Source organism: Pituophis catenifer, unplaced genomic scaffold (assembly GCF_029215685.1).
Source record: "Pituophis catenifer annectens isolate HBS135680 unplaced genomic scaffold, rPitCat1.0.hap2 SCAF_1, whole genome shotgun sequence".
Taxonomy (NCBI): Eukaryota; Metazoa; Chordata; class Lepidosauria; order Squamata; family Colubridae; genus Pituophis; species Pituophis catenifer.
The window spans coordinates 135848595-135869164 of NW_027256881.1; the positions used below are offsets into that span (position 1 = coordinate 135848595).

The window sequence follows — 20570 nt, forward strand, 5'->3', positions numbered from 1 at the left end:
GTAAAGGAATTAAAGGGGCTATAAATTAGCAATGTGTTGTCATTTTAAAGATACAGGGAGTAGTGTTGAACCACTCAGCCCATTCATTGCTCCTGCTATTAACAGTTTAAAGTTCCTAGGGTTGTTAAATCAGAGGAAGTAGTATATGTGTTAATTGCATGCTAAACTACAGGAGAAAAGGATAGTAAGAAACATTTGGTAATAATAACTAATGCTACATTTGTACGTACATTTCTGAGTATGTTAAATTGAACACCGTGTTCCAGTAATTATACATATCAACATTCTTCTTTACATTATGTACATATTCTTTACATTGTTTACCCAGTGACCATTTTGAGTTCCCTTCAATTCAGTCTCTTTCTAAGCTTTTGAATCTGTGACATCTGCAGCAAACCAAAACAACAACACTTACGCAGTGATGTTTTATTAGTGTTGCCCTGCATCTGATGTCTGATGAAAATTGTATTACTTGCATGATGAAGCAGTCCCATGTTTTTCATCATTTCCTGCTAGCTCTGTCAATGCCCATGATTTAAAGAATTTGAAGCAGAAGTTTATTTATTTACTTACAAGATTTGGTGGTGGTGGGGCATTCTAATTAGATGTCTCTGAGACACATTCAATTCTCCAATCCATAACAGGAATTAAAACACTACAAAATCCAGTTTAAAAATAAATATCTTATAATAAATAATATCATAAAACTGGAAGACATACTCAGTTCCTTCTTAAGATTGATAGGTGTAGCAAATTGGTCCCCATGGCTTGATGGAACAAATTTTTACTAATTTGTTGAAAGCCAAGAGGCAGGGGACTGTGCAAATGTTGGGGTTAATACTGTTCCATGCAGGGGATTGGTAACTGCTTCTGTGGTCTATGAGGATGGCAGTCTCTGAATGAGGAGACATATAAAGAGTTCCTCCCCTTTATTGGGTGGACAGTTGTTATTGGGAAACATTGGTTTTGCAGATGCTTAAGTCTGACCATGTAGCACTTTAAAGATGTCAGCCTTGAACGGCACCCCAAAACCAACTGGCAACCAGTGCAACTCTCAGAGTAGAAGTGATACATGGGTGCTGTGAGGTGCACCCAAAACAATTCAAGCTGCCACATTCTGGATCACTTGTAACTTCTGAATGCTTTGGAGTAGTCCAGTTGAGAGGTAGCCAATGAAAAAAAAAGTCTTAGTTTCTGGTGTTTTCCAAAGCACCAGAAGGCAAGACAAGAAACAATGGATGGAAACTAATCAAGGAGAGAAGCAATTTCTACTAATAAATGTTCTGTCCTACACATTGGCAATAAAAATCAGAACATCAAATACAAGTTGGGTGGAAATGATCTCATAGATGACACTCACTCTGTCAAGGACTTAGAAGTACTCATCTCAAACGATCTAAGCCCCAGAGCTCACTGTAACAGCATTGCCAAAAGGGCGCTAAGAGTTGTTAACCTAATTTTGCAAAGTTTCTTCTCCTGTAATATTGTATTGCTAACTAAGGCATACAAAACCTTTGCCAGACCAATTCTTGAATACAGCCCTTCCTCCTGGAACCCACACACTTTATTTCGGACATTAACATGATTGAGCGGGCTCAGAGTATTTCACGAGAAGGGTACTCCACTCCTCTACTCACAATAGAATTCCCTATGCCACCAGGCTTAAAATTTTGGGCTTGGACAATCTGGAATTGCGCAGTTTGAGGTTCGATTTAAGCATAGTACACAAAATTGTCTGCTCCAATGTCTTGTCTGTCAACGACTTCTTCAGTTTTAACCAAACAGTTTTAACATGGGCAAACAATCGATACAAACTCAAGGTAAACCACTTCAAACTCGATTGCAGGAAATACGATTTCAGCAACAGAGAGGTCAATGCCTGGAATGCTCTACCCGACTCCATTGTTACAGCCTCAAACCCTCACAGTATCAATTTCAATTTCAAACTGTTTACCGTAGACCTCACTCCCTTTTTAAGAGGTCTGTAAAGGGGGCATGCATAAGCGCACCAGCATTCCTACCGTCCCTGTCTTACTTTGTATTTACTTCCTTTGTTTATGTTTATGTTCATACCTATACTTGTCATCTTGAACATGTTTGACAAATAAATAAATATATAAACAAACAAACAAACAAACAAACAAACAAACAAACAAACAAACAAACCTGGAATTAACTTCCTAACAGTGAGAACAATTAACCAGTGGAACAGCTTGCCTTCAGAAGTTGAAGGTGCTCCATCACTGGAGGTTTTAAAGAAGAGACTGTACAGCCACCTATCTGAAATGGTATAGGGTCTCCTCCTGGAGCAGGGGATTGGACTAGAAGACCTCCAAGGTTCCTTTCCAGCTCTATTTTGATTGATTGATTGATTGATTGATTGATTGATTGATTGATTGATTGGATGATCAACATCAGTAGCACTTCCCATTCCCAGCAGGGTTGCAAATACCACACAAGATGAAGTTGTGCAAAAGCTCTCTTGGCCACAGCTCCAAGAGCTGTGAATCCGAGAGGACCCCTAAGTTGAGAACCATTTCGTTCAGGGGAATACAGTCCCTTCCAGTACTAAACCTAGAATCCAGTAGAATCTGACTAGCATTAGTAGGCCTTTAAAACTATGTTTCTTTATCTTACTAAGATTGAGTTTTAGCTTGTTCCTCCCTACCCAGTGTCAGACAATCTTTGGGTACTTAGACAGCACTTTCACAGCATCTCATACTGAGCCAGGGGTTGAGATATAATGTTGGCCGACTTAGACTTCCGGAAGTGGGGTGGAATGGAGAACAGATACATTTCTGAGCAGTGGAGACCTGTCTGAGGCAGAGACTAGTGACAGGGTGTCAGAGGAGGACAGTGGAGTCTCTACATGAGAAGCTAGATTATCCACATGTGCTCTGAAGGACTTGGGAGTTAGTAACTTTGGAGTAAGCAAGCGCAAGCAACTTGGGAGTAAGAATGCTGGGAGCCATGGGGGAAAAAAATCATGCTCAGCCTGAGCAGAGCCTATTTAAGGATACTAGGTTTCCCAAATTTTTAAAGCACATTTGAAATATCACAACTTCAAAAACTATAGAGGTCTTCTGAATAATAGAATTATACCAGTTGATGAGTGATCCTTGTGCCAGGATTAAAATTTAAAGGTAAAATCAAAGAAAGAAATACAAGGATTTAAAAATAATTAAAACCAAAAGACTGGCTAAGAAATTAGGAAATTAAGAAAGTTTAAAACTAACTAGAGAGACAATTGAATTTGGAAATTAAAGTGTTTTTGAAATAATTAAGTAAATAATATAAATCTCCACAGGAAAGAGGATTGGTTAGATGTGACAGAAACATTACAACAACAGTAAAAAAAAATATTTAGACAATGTGATATTGCTGGATTTAAAAGAGAAACAACTTTGCTTGAGATTAGCTACAGAACAACCTGACAAAGACAATAAGGTTGCTGAAACCTTTAAAAATTAGATTAGGAGGAATATCACATGAATACAGAAGTGGACAGGTTATACAGATTCAGTGCAAGAAATAAAAAGTCAATACATGTACCAAGAAATTTATTTGTGCACCTTGTCAGGAAGAAGACAAGAAACCAGGTGCCACAATAGTATCTTAGAGTTTCTCCTCATCTCATGCCAGCAACAAAAGTCTAAGGCCATGATGGCAAACTTATGGCATGCGTGCCATAGGTGGCACATGGAGCCATATCATGCCATATCTGGGCATGCGAACGTTGCCCTAGCTCAGCTCCAGCGCGCATCCGTGCTCTGGCCAGCTGATTTTCGGGCCTTTCAGGCACACCGGAAGTCGGGAAACGGGCTGTTTCCGGCCTCCGGAGGGCCTTCAGGGGGGGAAGGTTGAAAACGGCCTTCCCCACACCCCCGGAGACTCTCCGGAGGCCGGAAATGGCCCGTTTCCCAACCTCCTGTGGGCCTGGATGGCCTGTTTTTTGCTTTCCCCAGGCTCCAGAGGCTTTCTAGGAACCTAGGGAGGCCGAAAAACGGGCCTTCCAGGCCCACCGGAAGTTGGGAAACAAGCCGTTTCCAGCCTCCAGAGGGCCTCCCGCGGAGTGGAGAAGGCTGTTTTCACCCTCCCCAGGCTCCAAGAAAGTCTCTGCAGCTGGGGAGGATGAAAAACAGGCCTACCATGCCCCCCTTGCCATCACATGCCAAAAGCAGGGGAAGCATTGGGGGGAGGTCACACGCGCATGCGCGGGGTGTGTGTGCATTGAATTATGGGTGTGGTCACGCACGTGCACAACCCCCTTCATGGTCCCCCGCTTTTGGCATGCAATGGCAAAAAGGTTAGCCATCACCGGTCTAAGGTGTCTTTTTGTTTGCTTCACTCCCTGGAGCTAGACTTGGAAAATGACTTGTTTTAGTAATAGAACTGAATGGTCACTTCTGTTTAACAGTCATTTGTATAGAACTTGTGTAGAATTGCCACATATTCTTTTGCAGCTCCATCAGTGAAGGTTTTTTTTTTTTACTCGCTGAAAACAGTATCCACATCCCCGAACAGAATTTAGTTCTGCGTAATCCTAAGGACATGGCTAGGGCAGCTTTAGAGCCAACTTAAAAGTGATTTTGCCCAAACGTTTCATAAGTAAATTACTTTAAGTGATGTTGAGATGGGGGTCACATTTTCCTATCTCCTTCGGACTCTTATTTTCAATATCAACATGCATGTTTCCTGAGGGCATTCTGCTTATTTTCTCTGGTTGAAAGCTTTGAGGGATGATATTTGCAGTAGGAAACTACTAGGTTAGCCGAAAAAGATCTTTGGAGCATTTGTTAATTGATTGCACTTTTGATGGTGGGTGTGCCTGGAGGCATCCAGGAGCTCACAAGCAAAATGACTGTGCATTAAGTAATTTCTTGAGCAATTTTTTTGTCTTCCGGTACCTATTCATGATAAGCAGTGATGTGTCTGGAGGGCATAAATAAGGTTCATTTATTGCTTTTGTTTAAAAAGATTGCTTTTGGTTCCAGTTCACTGCCTCTGTGACTTGCACTGGTCATACTTCTCTCTCTCTATCTCTCTCTTTCTGTGTATGTATGTTCAAATAACTATTCTGGAGTCGGCTCTTTTGTTAGGCAAACCACATCCTGTACTATTTTGTCTCTGAATTAATGCAATGAAGTAGGAAAAGCACTGCAGTACATGAAATTGGAATCTGTCAAATGGCCTTTGTACACACCTCTTAAAATCAGAACAATTAACAGAAATAAAGTTTTGGAGTTCCGCCTGTAGCATTTAAGATGTCAGCATCACTTGTTTTCTTTATGTGTCATCTTACAGTTTACTTAACTCATTCATTTTGCTGCTGGGACTCAAACATAGGCATTTAAAACTTTTTAATATAATAAAAATAGCAACAAAAGAAGCAAGATAACATGTCAAATCAATAGTATATGACATTTGCTATAAAAACCAGCTGAAGCATTAGAAGAAACATGACTGGAAATAATGGTCTTAAACAGCTGCCTGAATAAAGCTCATATTAATAGTTTTCTCACCTATGCCTACCATCAGTGATGATGCCCCATTAATAGAAGAGTTTTTCTTGACCTGTGGAAGTCTTCCAATTTCTCTTCAGTGTTTTTTTCCCTTTGTTTTTTTTTCCTTCCAGTTAGATTCCCCCACACCCCAATCCAAAAAGCTTCATTTTGACAGTTAATCTCCATTCTTAAGAAGAATTTCCTTCTTTCTGGGTTCAATGAGTAGTTGTCTGCTGCGAACTCCTCATAGGCGTAGGGAAGGGAATCCTGCCAGTACACTCAATTCCAATCAGTTACCCCAACATCACCCTGAAGCAAGGGGTTGCAGAGTCATTAAAAAAACCCTGATAAAGCCAAATTTTGAAATAGTTCTCCAAACGACACTTAAGTTTGTTCACATATGCAGAGAATCCTTCACACTGTTGTACAACTGCTTCTCCAGGGTTGAACTATTTGGTTTTTAGAACATAAGATCCTAGTTTTAATGTCTTCTATTGTTGTCAGGGCTGCCTCCAATCAATTCCTAGGAAAGAAAACCCTTGACTCCATAGATTCAGAGAAAATGTACTTTTCCTAAGAATGAACTGAAAGCAGCAAAAGTCAGGCAAGGTCTGAAGCAAATGCACATGGAAAAGACAAATTGAAAATTATCCCAGAGCCCACTCCCTAGTACTCGGGCAGACAGAGTCCAATCATTAGCCAGGATGATGTTTTGAGAATGTCTCTGGTCCAGGTGCTCCACGCCTCCTTGTGCATGCCATTCCCAGGACGGTTGGCCTTGAAGATGTTAAACAACCCAAGCTGGCCTCTCGTGAGTCCAAACCTCCCCATCAGTTCCCAACAATTCAGCTCTCACACCATCTGCACGTTTCCCCTCCCAAATGCCCATTGCTCCCTCGCTTCCCTTTTCCATGGCAGCTGGCAACAAGCTTGAAGGAGAGTGATGATGGCAAGACTGACAATTGTTTTCCTGTTCATTTCAGAAGAGCATAAGTACCAAAAGGAAGACTCTCTTATAGTGCCTGGCAGTATCATAGGAACCCAATATTTTGTTGCAAAATTCAGCAGGGCAGTGAAATAATAAAGGAGTCTGGGCACAGGTGGAGTACATCTAAAACTAAAAGACTTATTTGGGTCTTTGGCCCTGCCTTGAAAGGTCACAGCACTAAGAGGAATCATAGCACCTCAGATGTGGTCTGCCAGAATTGGCCAAATAAAATTAACAGACTACTCAACCTTTGGTCAGGGTTGATATGGGCTAGTTTTGAACCGATGACCTTGAGGTGAAAGGCCTTTATCAATTGGACTACAAATATTGATTTCTAGCCATCTTGAGGTCTCAGCCATATGACAGAGATAAATTGGAGCACCTTCTGGTTGGTTTGGCTTCAGTGACCTCTAATTTAACTACAATGCACATGGAAAATCTTTTTATTTAATTTGTTTACAAGACGAGGCTATTTGTCCTGCCCTGTGCTAGGTCCTGTTGCTTGTATAACTGGGCGTTACTTGCGATTCACGTTTACTTACTGAATTGCTTGAAAATGTCATGCCAGAACAATTTGACCGTATGATCATTTTAGAAAGCCTCTCCTAAATATGGAAAATTCAGAAGTATTTTTATTCTGCATGCAAGTTTGCAAAATAACAATCCAACTGTGGGGAAAAAATATTGTCCCCTTATAGGAATTTTGGAAATGTACAGCATAATTCCACTTAGTTCTGCCTTTTAAGGGTTCTTTTAGGTCAGTGATGGCTAACCTTTTTTCCTTCGGGTGCCAAAAGTATGCGTGCGCATGCTATCGTGCACACACATGTGCCCACACCCATAATGCAATGCCTCCCCGCATGCCCCCACCCCTCTGCACATGCGCACGACCCCAGCATGCGCACACGACCCCTACATGAGCGTACACACATCCCCTTTTGGCCTCACATCCTAAAACAGTACTGGGGAGGAGGGAAAGCCTTTGCCTCCCAAAACGGATGGGGGGGAGGGAAAAAAAGCCTTTGCCTCCCAAAACAGCTGGGGGGGGGAAAGCTTCTTAAAAGGTTGGGAGTGGGGGGGGAAGCTTCCAAAACGGCTGGGGGGGAGGGAAAAAAAGCCTTTGCCTCCCAAAACGGATGGGGGGGGGAGGAGAAAGCTTCCAAAACGGCTGCGAGTGGGGGGGGAAAAGCCTTTGCCTCCCAAAATGGCTGGGGGGGAGGGAAAAAAAAGCCTTTGCCTCCCAAAACAGCTGGGGGGGGAAGCTTCCAAAACGGCTGGGAGATGGGGGGGAAGCCTTTGCCTCCCAAAACGGATGGGCGGAGGAGAAAGCTTCTTAAAAGGCTGGGAGTGGGGGGGGGGGAAAGCTTCCAAAACGGCTGGGAGTGGGGGGGAAGCTTCCAAAATGGCTGGGAGTGGGGGGGAAAAGCCTTTTCCTCCCAAAACAGCTGGGGGGGAGCTTCCAAAACGGCTGGGGGGGAGCCTTTGCCTCCCAAAATGGATGGGCGGAGGAGAAAGCTTCTTAAACGGCTGGGAGTGGGTGGAAAAAGCCTTTGCCTCCCAAAACGGCTGGGGGGGAGGGAAAAAAAGCCTTTGCCTCCCAAAACGGATGGGGGGGGGAGGAGAAAGCTTCCAAAACGGCTGCGAGTGGGGGGGGAAAAGCCTTTGCCTCCCAAAATGGCTGGGGGGGAGGGAAAAAAAGCCTTTGCCTCCCAAAACAGCTGGGGGGGGAAGCTTCCAAAACGGCTGGGAGATGGGGGGGAAGCCTTTGCCTCCCAAAACGGATGGGCGGAGGAGAAAGCTTCTTAAAAGGCTGGGAGTGGGGGGGGGGGAAAGCTTCCAAAACGGCTGGGAGTGGGGGGGAAGCTTCCAAAATGGCTGGGAGTGGGGGGGAAAAGCCTTTTCCTCCCAAAACAGCTGGGGGGGAGCTTCCAAAACGGCTGGGGGGGAGCCTTTGCCTCCCAAAATGGATGGGCGGAGGAGAAAGCTTCTTAAACGGCTGGGAGTGGGTGGAAAAAGCCTTTGCCTCCCAAAACGGCTGGGGGGGAGGGAAAAAAAGCCTTTGCCTCCCAAAACAGCTGGGGGGGGGGGAAGCTTCCAAAACGGCTGGGAGGGGGAGAAAAAGCGTTTGCCTCCCAAAACATTGCTGGGAGGGGAATCTCCGGAGATCTGGGAAGGCGCAGGCAGAAAGTGAGCTGAAAGGTAGGACTCCCCAAGCATGCCGCTTGCAAGGCAGACCCGAAAATCAGCTGGCCGGCGGGATGCGCATGCGCAGTGGACCTGAGCTAGGCGACGGCTTGAGTGCCTGTAGAGAGGGCTCCGTGTGCCACCTGTGGCACGCGTGCCATAGGTTAGCCATCCCTGTTTTAGGTGAACATTTTATAGGCTTTTACATTTGTTCTCATTAATTAAAAAAACAAACAAACTAGGTTCTTTGTGACATTTCCTGACCGCCAGCCAGTCAGCTTTATTCATAATCCGTCCTCTTGTACAAACTTGCTTTCAAAATCTCTGAGCTTGTACTGTAGGTGGTAAACAGATAAAATACCTGTAGTTAAGCATAGAATCTATTTATCATGGAAATTATTTTAAATTGCTCCTGAACTCTGTTTAGTAGATGCATATAGAGTATAGCAGGCAAGAAAATTATTTTTAGTTTTTGGCTGCAATTGGATGTCTTAGAGTGTAAAAAAAATTCAAATAAATTAATTTCAAATCCAAGTATTAAAAGACTCCTTCAGTTGTTTTATTTAGTAGTTTGTCTTATAGCAAGTCAAATGCTCAACGCACGTTATTTTTTATTTTTTGTAAACTGGTGGCATTAGAATCTGTTCTTAGTATGGAAGAAGATACATTGCTATTTTTCTGCGTTGTGGAGCAGCTGTATTTAGAGGTGGGTTTCAGCAGGTTCTGACCAGTTCTGGAGAACCGGTAGTAGAAATTTTGAGTAGTTCGGAGAACCAGTAGTAAAAATTCTGACTGCCCCCATTCCATCTATTCTCTGCCTTCCAAGTCCCAGCTGATAGGGAGGAAATGGGGATTTTGCAGTAACCTTCCCCTGGATTGGGGAGGGAATGGAGATTTTACAGTATCCTTCCCCTGGAGTGGGGTGGGAATGGAGATTTTACAGTATCCTTCCCCTGCCATGCCCACCAAGCCACGCCCACCAAGCCATGCCACACCCACCAAGCCATACCCACAGAACCGTAGTAAAAAATTTTGAAACCCACCACTAGCTGTATTGCTGTGGCTGTGTGCCAAAGTCTTATAAAAGATAATTCTCAAATTATCTAGGTCATAAACATCTAAAAAGTGTAATCAAACTTGTAGCTTTTCTGTGATACTAATTTCTTTCCTTTTTCCCTTATTCTAATCATCTGAGAGAAACATCTGAGTTTTCATTAAAATCTAAATGAAAGAAATAAGATAGGTATTAAAGAGAGGTTTTTAAATTATTTTTGAAAAATCTGGTGTCTGTGTATGTCTCTTCATGTGTTCAGAGCTAGCGTTCCTTTTGTTAAAGCCACACCAAGCCGACTGAAGCACATTGTATGGATGATTTGATTTATTTTACTACATCTTTGTTTCTGTTTATTTCATCAGGTTTCTCTGGAAACTGCGTTGGCTGTGGCAAGAAAGGATTCTGCTACTTTACTGAGTTTTCTAATCATATCAATCTAAAGCTGACCTCTCAGCCCAAGAAACAGAAACACTTAAAGTATTATCTGGTCCGGAATGCACAAGGCACACTTACCAAAGGCTCTGCAATCTGCTGGAAGGGGGCAGGTGAGCTAATGTAGCGGTCCTTTTAAAAGGTCTGGAATATCTCTGGAAAGTTTAGAAGTTACTGACACAGAACTCCTTAGAAATAAATCTAAGATGCCAAAGTTCATTGGCATTTTGTTAAAAGCCCAATAAAACACTTCTAAAAAGTATAAGTTATCTACTATAAAGTCTCCTTTTTAAAAGGGTCTTAATAGATAGTTGGGAAGTCATAAACACCTACAGACTCCCAGTATGCCTTCAATATAAGACTGAACCACAATGTATGAGTAGATGGTCTTCTCCCATTCAGTCTTCTCCCATTCCTAGAGGAGACAAGATTGGGCAAAATATTTTATTGGTATGAAGACAAATTATATGAAATAAATGATTCAAATGGCATTTTTCAGAAATGAATAATAATTTATGAGTTTCTTCTTTGAAGCAATAATGTAGGCATGTCTGCTTGTGTTGACGTGTAAAATTCAATTTTTGTAGAAAAGGTTTGCAAAAACAACGTGAACTGTTCTCATTGGATAACAAACATCTTGGATTTTTTTAGAATTCAGAAACCGGCAATCCTCCTCCAACTCTTCTTCCCATACGTTGTTTCAGCCTCCAGAGAATACAGTTTCTTCAGCAACTGTTATGAATGAACCATTTCTACCAGCACATCCAGTAGGTCAAGCTGTAATTCATCAAACAAGTAAGTATTAAGTTTTTTCTCAAATGTTCCAATCTGGATTTTCCATTTGCTTGGTATGTCAAATCAACTTGGATGGATTGAAAGAATAGCATGGCTTTAGCATTTCGTAGGAACTAAATCACTTGGGGTAATACATGCACCTTGCCTATTATTTATCACTGCTGATTGAATGAATCTGACACCGAGTTACCGGTAATCCATTTTGGCAGCTTTGCAAAACATATTAAATCGTAAAATAATCAAACTGGCTAGATTTGCACTTTAGGCAAGGGCAGAAATGAATAAATAAAACTAATCAAGATTAACTGAGGCTAGTGTGCTATGCCATATGCAGCTGTTGGTTCTTTAACTTAACCTAATTTAGCATGTTATCTGAACACAAACTAGAAGTGTTAAGAGGGTCAAACACCTGTGATGCAGCATGGATGCATAATTCAGATTTCTGCTTCAGATGGTACTTACTGCCAAGAATAGCCTGATATGCAATGATTTCTTTGAAATGTGAAATATAGTTCCACATATTCTTTGACAGTTGGAAAGCAGTTGTTGATCTCTTTGGTCTTACAATATGAACAAAGTTAGAGAGTTGAGTTAACTTATTTCTAGGTCAAGCGTGCTATATTTGAAACTGCTATAAAGCCAGGGCTTTTAACATGCGTATAAGTAAGGAAATGCTGTGACTTAGACTTTAAATCACCTCACAGCTTCATCTGACAGGAAGAAAAAGCCAAGCTAAACTAAGGCTTTGTAGGGTTGGTCCTATATTGAAGAGATGGGGATTAATTATATCTAAATGAAAAAGAATTTTGTTCATTTTTTAAAATTTGGATCACCTTGACAAAATCTTGGCTAGTGGATTCTTTGATTTGAAGAATGATAATGGTGGTTGAGTATCATCTCTATAATTTCATAGCCATAAAAGCCGGTTAGGTGATTTTGAGCCAGTCGTTCTCTCTCAGCCCAACCCACTTCACAGGGTAGTTGTTGTGGGGGGAAATAGGAGGGGGAAGGAGTTTTGGGTGTTTTTGCCACCTTGAATTATTTGTAAAAATAATAAAAGTGAGAAATAAAGAAATCAATTTTAAAATTTTATTAAAATAAAAAAGTTTCCACCAATGCTACAGTAAGTCTCTCTGTATCTGCACAGTGAATTGCCAATCGCAGGACCGCCAGCTAAGAATTCTGGAAATGACAATTCCAGGTTGCCAGGTTAGAAAAGGTGTTATCAAATTTATATGGCACTGGTTGATAAAGACCACTTGGTTACTGCCTAACAATGGGAATAATTATGGTGCAAACACTATAAGACTTTCCACTGCATTCATTTTGGTTGATGGGGCCTTTTCTAGATAGCTACTTCAATTCTTAAAATAACATTTTAAGTCTTTATTCAGTTCTCAGAAAAGTCTCCTGCCCTAGTAGGAGGTGCTTTCTTAGGGAATTAAAATAATCCTTGTTCATTCAGAAGTAAGCCTCATAAAATTCAATGAGACCCTCTCACAAAATTATTGAATAGAAATGCAAGCCAAACCTTGATTGTGCTTTTACTTAATTCATTCACTAAAATATGATATTTAGACTTCATTATACCAATTGTGTTAAAGTTTAGAGAGTGGATTAAATAAAATAACACTTTTCCTATTTAGTAGTTTAGTAGTATTCAGGAGCTTGGGGAGATACCTGACTCCCTTGTCCACAGTCCGGCTGAGTCCCTGGTGGCTGCCTGGAATAGGGCGGCATCTGGGGCACTGGACCGGATTGTGCCTTTGCGACCTCTCCATGGCAGTGGATCCAGGAAAGCTCCCTGGTTTACCGAGGAGCTCCGGGAGATGAAGCGCCAGAAGAGACGTCTGGAGTGATGCTGGAGGACCAGTAACTCCGAATCTGACCGAACACTCTTAAGAGCCTTTATTAGGACTTATTTAGTGGTGATACGGGCGGCAAAATGCTCGCATTTTTCTGCACTTATTGCATCCATTGATTCGCACCCAGCCACCCTATTTAGGGTGACTCGCTCCCTCCTTAATGTAGGGGAAGTGGAGGAGCCCTTGCAGGGTAGAACTGAGGAGTTTGTGCAGTTTCTGTCAGATAAAGTTGCTGAGATTCGGATGGACCTGGACTCTGATTGGGCAATTCCAACCGAGATGACGGGGGCAGGTCTTAGTCCCATTGTGTGGGATGAGTTTGAGCCTGTGACTCCTGAGGAAGTGGACAAGGCTGTAGGAGCGATGAGTTCCTCCACTTTTTTGTTGGACCCGTGCCCCTCCTGGCTGGTTTTGGCCAGCAGGGAGGTGACACAAGGCTGGCTCCAGGCTTTAGTTAACATGTCCTTGAGGGAAGGGGCCTTCCTGCAATCATTAAAGGAAGTGGTTGTAAGGCCTCTTCTCAAGAAGCCTTCCCTGGATCCAGCAGAATTGAAGAACTTTTGTCCAGTACCCAACCTATCCTTTGTGGGAAAGGTTGTAGAGAAAGTGGTGGCATTTCAGCTCCTGTGGTCATTGGAGGAAACAGATTATCTAGACCCTTTTTAGTCTGGCTTCAGGCCTGGCTACAGCATGGAAACTGCTTTGGTCACACTGATGGATGATCTCTGGCGAGTCCGAAATGGGGGTCATTCCTCCATCTTGGTGCTACTTGACCTCTCAGCAGCTTTCGATACCATTGGCCATGGTATCCTTCTGGGACGACTAAGGGAGCTGGGAGTGGGAGGCACCATGTTATGGTGGTTCTCCTCCTATCTCTCTGGTCGGTCACAGTTGGTGTTGGTAGGAGGACAGAGGTCGACCCCTAGGCCCCTCGTTTGTGGGGTGCCTCAGGGCTTGGTCCTATCTCCCCTCCTATTTAACATCTACATGAAGCCGCTGGGTGAAATCATCCAACAACACGGGGTGAGATATCAGCAATACGCAGATGATACCCAGCTGTATATCTCTACCCCGCGTCAATTCAGTGATGCGGTGGATGTGATATGTTGGTGTCTGGAGGCTGTGAGGGTCTGGATGTGAGTCAACAGGCTCAGACTTAACCTAGAGAAGACCGAGTGGCTATGGGTATTGCCTCCTAAAGACTATGTCGATTGTCCATCCTTGGTTCTGGGGGGGGGAGAGAAATTGTCCCCCTCAGTACGGGCTCACAACTTGGGTGTCCTCCTAGATTCACAGCTAAGATTAGAGCAACATTTGACTGCTGTGGCTAGGGGGACCTTTGCACAGGTTCGTCTGGTGCACCAATTGCGACCCTACTTGGATCAGGAGGCTCTCCTCACAGTCACTCATGCCCTTGTCACCTCATGGTTAGATTATTGCAATGTGCTCTACATGGGGCTACCCTTGAAAAGTGTTCGGAGACTACAATTGATCCAGAACGCAGCCGCGCGAGCTGTCATGGGTGCACCTAGGTACACCCACATTACACCAATTCTCCGCGAGCTGCACTGGCTTCCTATTGGTCTCCGGTCACAATTCAAGGTGTTGGTTATTACCTTTAAAGCCCTACATGGCTCAGGGCCAGGTTATCTTCGAGACCGCCTTCTGCCGCATAGCTCCCAGTGACCGGTAAGATCCCACAGAGTTGGTCTCCTCCAGGTCCCGTCAGCTAAACAATGTTGGCTGGCGGGCCGGCGGGGGAGGGCCTTCTCTGTGGCTGCCCCAGCTCTCTGGAACCAGTTACCTCCTGAGGTCCGGACCATCCCCACCCTATTGGCCTTCCGAAACGCAGTGAAGACCTGGCTTTTCCGGCAGGCCTGCGGCTATTGATCTCGCTGTTGTGATCTGGCGAGATCTGGCCATGAATGGTGTGAATGAGTTTTTAATGTTTTTAATGTTTTTTAATTTTTCAACATCTTTTTATAATGATTTTTTAAATGTATTGTGAGCCACCCTGAGTCTTCGGAGAGGGGCGGCATATAAATTTAATTAATTAAATTAAATTAAATTAATTTTTTTTTGAGAAATTTGCAAATGTGAGAAAGTGCATGGTACACTTGTTTATTTATGAAAAGTGTATGATATTAAAATACAAAATAGTCTGCATCACTGTGGAATTAATGTTCTGTACTAAATGCAATAAAAACAGCATATAACAGAAGTGGAAACATCTGTGAGAATAAATTGGTTGCTTAGTGAATGATTAACATTGGACAGAGAATGAACAAGAATGTAGGATGTGCTCTTGGTTTTTTAATGGATTTACTAATAAAAAGTGGCATTGTTAAAAATTTATTGACTGGGTACATGAATGTTTATGTACCTTTGCAGGCAAATGCTTCATACGTTGTCTGAGAAACCTAATGATTTTCAGTGAAATAAAATTGTGTAATGCTGGAAGGAATATAAATCTGAGTAAACATAAAAAATAAGTTAAATGCAGCATGAATGGATTATTAAGATGCGTTTTAAAACAAAAATGAGGGCTAAGGAGTGAACCTTGGATTGAATTCAAAAAGTGAATCATTAACATGGAAGAAATACATTAGTGATAGAATGGAAAAAGAAAATAAATATGGAGGAAGAATGAAAGAGCTGGGAAGAAAAGAAAATCTGGAAAAATCATCCCTCATAAAAGAGAGATATGAGAAAATTAAAGAACAAGAGACAATATTTGAATCATGTACCAAACTGATGGAAACTAGAATACTTTTTGAAGCTAGAGAAATATAGAAATATAGTCAGGTACGGTGAATGGTGCAGTATAGATTTAGCTACATTTCTCTTCCCTTTCTTTTATTTCACATTTTTAATTCTGTGGCTTACTGTTTATCACATCTGTGATTTGTATAATATTTTTACCCTAACAGGGAATGTGGCAAGTAATTATAATGAAAAAAAACCCTGAAGTTAGATATTAAAGATGGCTAAAATTAACCAAACTAACTAACGCTTACTCTTACAAAATAAAATAACTCCCCATCTGTGGTTGTGGCCATTTAAAAAAAATTTTTTATCAGTTTTATTGTAATTTCTTTGATTATTGTGAGCCTCCTAGAGTTGTTGGGAGTCAGTTGGCATATAGGTTTAATAAAATATTATTATTAACTAGCAGATTGTTATTGCTAATAAGAAGGAAGATCTTATCTTCTGCTACTTTTCTGAGTTCGCAGGAGCAATGAGCATTTCTAAAAGCTCTAAAACGTGAAGGTGAAAGTGCCATACATTATGTTGAAGTCTTAGTTATGTACACATGTTCATTAGCTATATGGGCATATAGTAGTGGTTCCCTCAGCCAACTCACATTTCTTAGACGCCCCTATTTTATCATCTGGAATTCTGAATATCTGTTTAACATATACAACTTTAGTGAATTTAGTACAAATGCACCTTTGCATATTATTATTCATGAAAGCATTACAAAAGCTGGTAGTCATAGGAAGGATTTCCTTTGATACAAGAGATAAAATAATTTTGATGAAAATGTGGTCAACAAAAATAAAAGGAGCTAAGTGAATCTTGTGGTGAGTTGACCACAGCAAATTGGCCTCGGCGAGTTGGCCATGTGAGTTCTCCAATTCTGACTTGATATAGGAAAAAGCACCACCCTGCTGACTGTTTTCTTTCCTTCACATTGATCCAGCTCCTGACCACCTCCCATCAGCTGCTTGCCATCCAGCCTACAATGGGAAAGACGCTTCCTATCAACACTCACTTAAAAGCAATTTACCTTCCGTGACGAAACCATCAGCATTAGGTATCTTATTTTGTTTGTGCAATAACATGCTTGTGTATTCCAGTCCAAGTGTGGACACTGTGCATTCACACAGTGGAATTTAGCCTTGCTGTTGGAAGAAGAGGAAAAGCTATTTCTTCACCAGGTTTTTTTTTTTCACCAGGAGACAAATATCATTGGACTTAGTATATAAGTACTGTATATAAAAATGATTCTGCTAGCCATCTGTTTTCAAGCACAGTTCAACTGGAGCTTGCTTTTAAGGCCCTATATAAATTGAGGCCATGGGACTTGAAGTATTTGCAGTATAAACCTGCCAGTGTATGGAAAACTTCTCCTCTGGGTCTGCCTGAAGAGAGGCAAGTATTGATGTGAGTTAGGAGCTTCCTGGTAAAAATAGCTCATCTATTGGATACTATGGCTTTCAAAAAGTTTATTTCGCACTTGCTTTCATGACATTTGGCATCAAAGCAAAAGCTTTTTCTTACTGTACTTTGTCTCTCCCTCCACATATGCATAGGTCTATGTACATGAGTATTTGTAGGACTGCCTCTCCTTGAAGATGTCTGCCCTTCCTGCTAGTTTAGATAGGGTAGGTGTGTTTCAGGTCCCCTCCCTTAAATGTTCCCACCTGATGAGACTTTGGAGGGGCACCTTCTTGGTGGCTGCCCTAGGCCTTTGAAATAGTCGTCCACTGAGGAATTTCTACCTTTTAGCTTTTTTTATGGCTGTGAAGATGTGGCTCTTTTCCCAAGCATTGGGCTAGGCTGGAGAATTGAGCTGCAAGAAAGTTCGGTCCAATGCTGAAGAGAATTGATGAATTCCAATGCTTTTAACTACAGTGTTTCCCTGAAAATAAGACCTCCCCAGATAATAAGCCCAATCGGGCTTTTGAGCACATGAGCTAAAATAAGCCCCACCTGAAAATAAACCCTCCCTGAAAATAAGCCCTCCCTGAACATATTTAACTGCATGCACAGCCAGTCCCCACCATTTCTTCTGGTTAGCGTTAGGAAGACAGAGCTGGAAATCAGGTAAGATGGCAAGAGGAGCCCCATCTTGCTCCACGTGCCCCAAAATAATAAGACCTTCCCGAAAATAAGGCCAAGCACTTACTTTGGGGTTCAAAATAATATAAGAAAGGGTCTTATTTTCAGGGAAACATGGTATGTTTTAAGTATTATTGTGAGCTGCCTAGAGTCATTGTATGAGAAAGGCAACCATATAGGTCCTACAAATAAATGAATGAATTAATGAAAAAAACGATGTACACTGTAAAAAAAAAGAAACAATAGACAGTGTAAGGTCCGTATATTCAAATGTTAAACGCAAATATCAAAACTGCTCATCTTATATTCATGTTGGCAGTTAATCTCATGTAACTAACTCAGAAGTTTCTAAAAACTTGCTACTCAACATTAAAACAGTTCTCGCTGCCTTTGATTTTGTTTTCTTTTTGGAGGTGGGAGGGAGGGACGCTGTTCACTTCTAATTCTAGCCTACTCTCCTGGGATTTCCTGTCTTCCAAATCCAACAGATCCAACTAAAAAAAAAAGTTCTAGGCAGATTAGGGCAATACACCGAAGGGCCATTTTTTACCAGAAAGCTCTATTTCATTTCCTTGCCTGCTCAGCCGTAGGTGCAAACAAAACTTTGGTTTACTTGAAAACTCCTCTCGGAGCATTTTACTCTTGAGCAAAAGGTTTTATGGAAACTTGTTGCTTCTAAAATATGTGAACTTTTTCTGGCTTTTCTCTGTGAGTTTGCCAGAGAAAGGCAAATGACCAGATGAATTACAATATAAATAGTGTATGCTGCCCTCCTGAGGAACAGTTGTGAAATGCAGGGAGCAAAACAACTGTGATGGAAGGTGTAATCTCATGCTTTCTTCCCATTTAAATCAGAGGCTGGCAAATTAAATGATCCACCCAGCATCCTATTTGTGGCCTGAAGGTTTCTTGAATGGATGTGGTCAAAAGTTTTGGAAACCTGCTGCTACTGCAAACTTTGGGCTGAAAGTTTCAGCCTCATGATGCCATGACCTGACTGGCTGTGTCCCTTGTGGGTTCCAGGCAGGGGACAACCCAAAATGATACTTCCATATCAAAAAGTGATTGCTTCAGAAGTTCCAGATTGAACAGGATGTGCTTGAGCATTTTACAAAATAGTTCTGGAAAGGCTGTAAAGTAGCCAAGGTGAAATTATTTGCAACATTTAAAAGCATGATTACACAAAATCTTCTCAGCTCTCTTTCCTTGAGATTTGTGCTTGCAAAGCAGACATCAAAAGAGAAAAAGCTAGACTGCCCACCTGATGCTCAATAAGGCATTGTCACTGTTGTAACATAGTTCTGAAACAATATTGCCCATATTATCAGTCCAAAGGCATTGTTTTTCTATTGAGAAAAGATAGAAGGAACAGTGAAAAATAAAAGATGATTAGAGATTGAAAGTGATGTTTTTTGGACTCCAATTAACATTACAGCAGGGGTGGGTTCTAAATTTTTTTACTACCGGTTATGTGGGCGTGGCTTATTTTGTGGGTGTGGCTTGGAAGTCATGTAACTAGGTGGGCGTGGCTAGCTGGTCAGTCATTTCTGGAAGGTCCTCGCACTTACGACCAAGTCCTCGCACTTACGACCCAACTCATTTATTTGCTTTTAACACTGATCAGCTGTAGGGCGGCCCTTTGAAGCCCCGCGGCAAGAGTTTAAACAGTTTTTTCCCTCTAGTCATCAGCTGGGACTCAGGAGGCAGCAATAGATTGGGGGTGGGACCAAATAAAAGGTAAGAATAACATGGGGGGGGAGAACCGGTTCGGTGACTTCATATCGTCACCGCTACCCACTCGGCCGAACTGGACCGAACCAGGAGGAACCCACCACTGCATTACAGGAATATATTTGGACAATTAAACCTCACTGGAAGCAACCTTATACTCAGAATGAGGTAAAAATGGACTCCTATGTATGAAACAGGATATATTTAAGAAGTATTACAGCCTCTGTTATTCAGTTATTTATTATGGCTCTTCTTTACTGCTGAACCAATATAAACTCTATACCATTTTGATAACAAAAAACCTTCTATTAAAAATAGTACGATACAATCACTGCGCAGAATTTTTACATCTAGTTCTAATATATGTTTGTAAATGATCTTTTCTTTCTAGTATTTAAACTGTTTAAAATTGCTTAGTAGTCTGTTGAATTGATATTGATTTTGTCTTTAATGTACAATTGTTTTTTTTTTAATACACTCTCTTGTGCTTGTTGCAAAAGAGCCAAGTGCAAGTATGACATGCAAATTTTCAGGTATGTGCTTTCACCAAGGAAACAAAGAAATAGTTTTGGTATTCTTATTGTTATCTAGGCACTTTAACAAACCCAGGACCTCCCAAAAAACGCCACAAAGGATGGTCACCAGAGTCTCCCTCCTCCAATGAAGCCTGGAATATGCAGTCCAGCTCACAAATCCCAACTAGAAATAAAAATGGTAATCAAAGATATATTTTAGGGTTAAGATTCTACCACATAGATTTTTATTGGATGCCTGTTTGAAAGTTAGCAAATTGTTCTGTATAGCTTCTGTATAGCTGTAAACTCTTTCTAATATAATAGGCTGTTTCTACTATATAGTCTCTGAATGTGGATGAATAAAGAAATGCATACCCATACTGTTGAGTTGAAGTTCACTGAATTCACTCTGCAGTCCTTAGCCGAAAAATGCATTATGTATCCATTGCTTCTTAAAACTGAGCAAATGTCAGACTTCATTACAGGTAGTCCTTTACTTACAACCATTCATTTAGTAACCATTCCAAGTTAACAAAAGTAGTTAAAAAAAGTGACTTTTGACCGTTGCAGTGTCCACATAGTCATGTGATCATGATCTGGGCACTTGACAACCAACGGTCACATGGTTCACCAATTGCACCCTTCCCAGCCAGCTTC

At 41.6% G+C, this 20570-nt stretch overlaps 1 protein-coding gene across 1 annotated transcript in view; it reads left to right on the top strand.

Annotated features, from left to right (window-relative positions):
- The window catches only part of GREB1 (growth regulating estrogen receptor binding 1), a 63268-nt gene that overhangs the window by 9817 nt on the left and 32881 nt on the right, over window positions 1–20570 (top strand). Inside the window, exons 4-7 of the mRNA XM_070955520.1 lie at window positions 10093–10275; window positions 10814–10957; window positions 16526–16639; window positions 19990–20112. Coding sequence (XP_070811621.1) covers window positions 10093–10275; window positions 10814–10957; window positions 16526–16639; window positions 19990–20112 — 564 coding nt within the window. The remainder of the gene's footprint in view (window positions 1–10092; window positions 10276–10813; window positions 10958–16525; window positions 16640–19989; window positions 20113–20570) is intronic.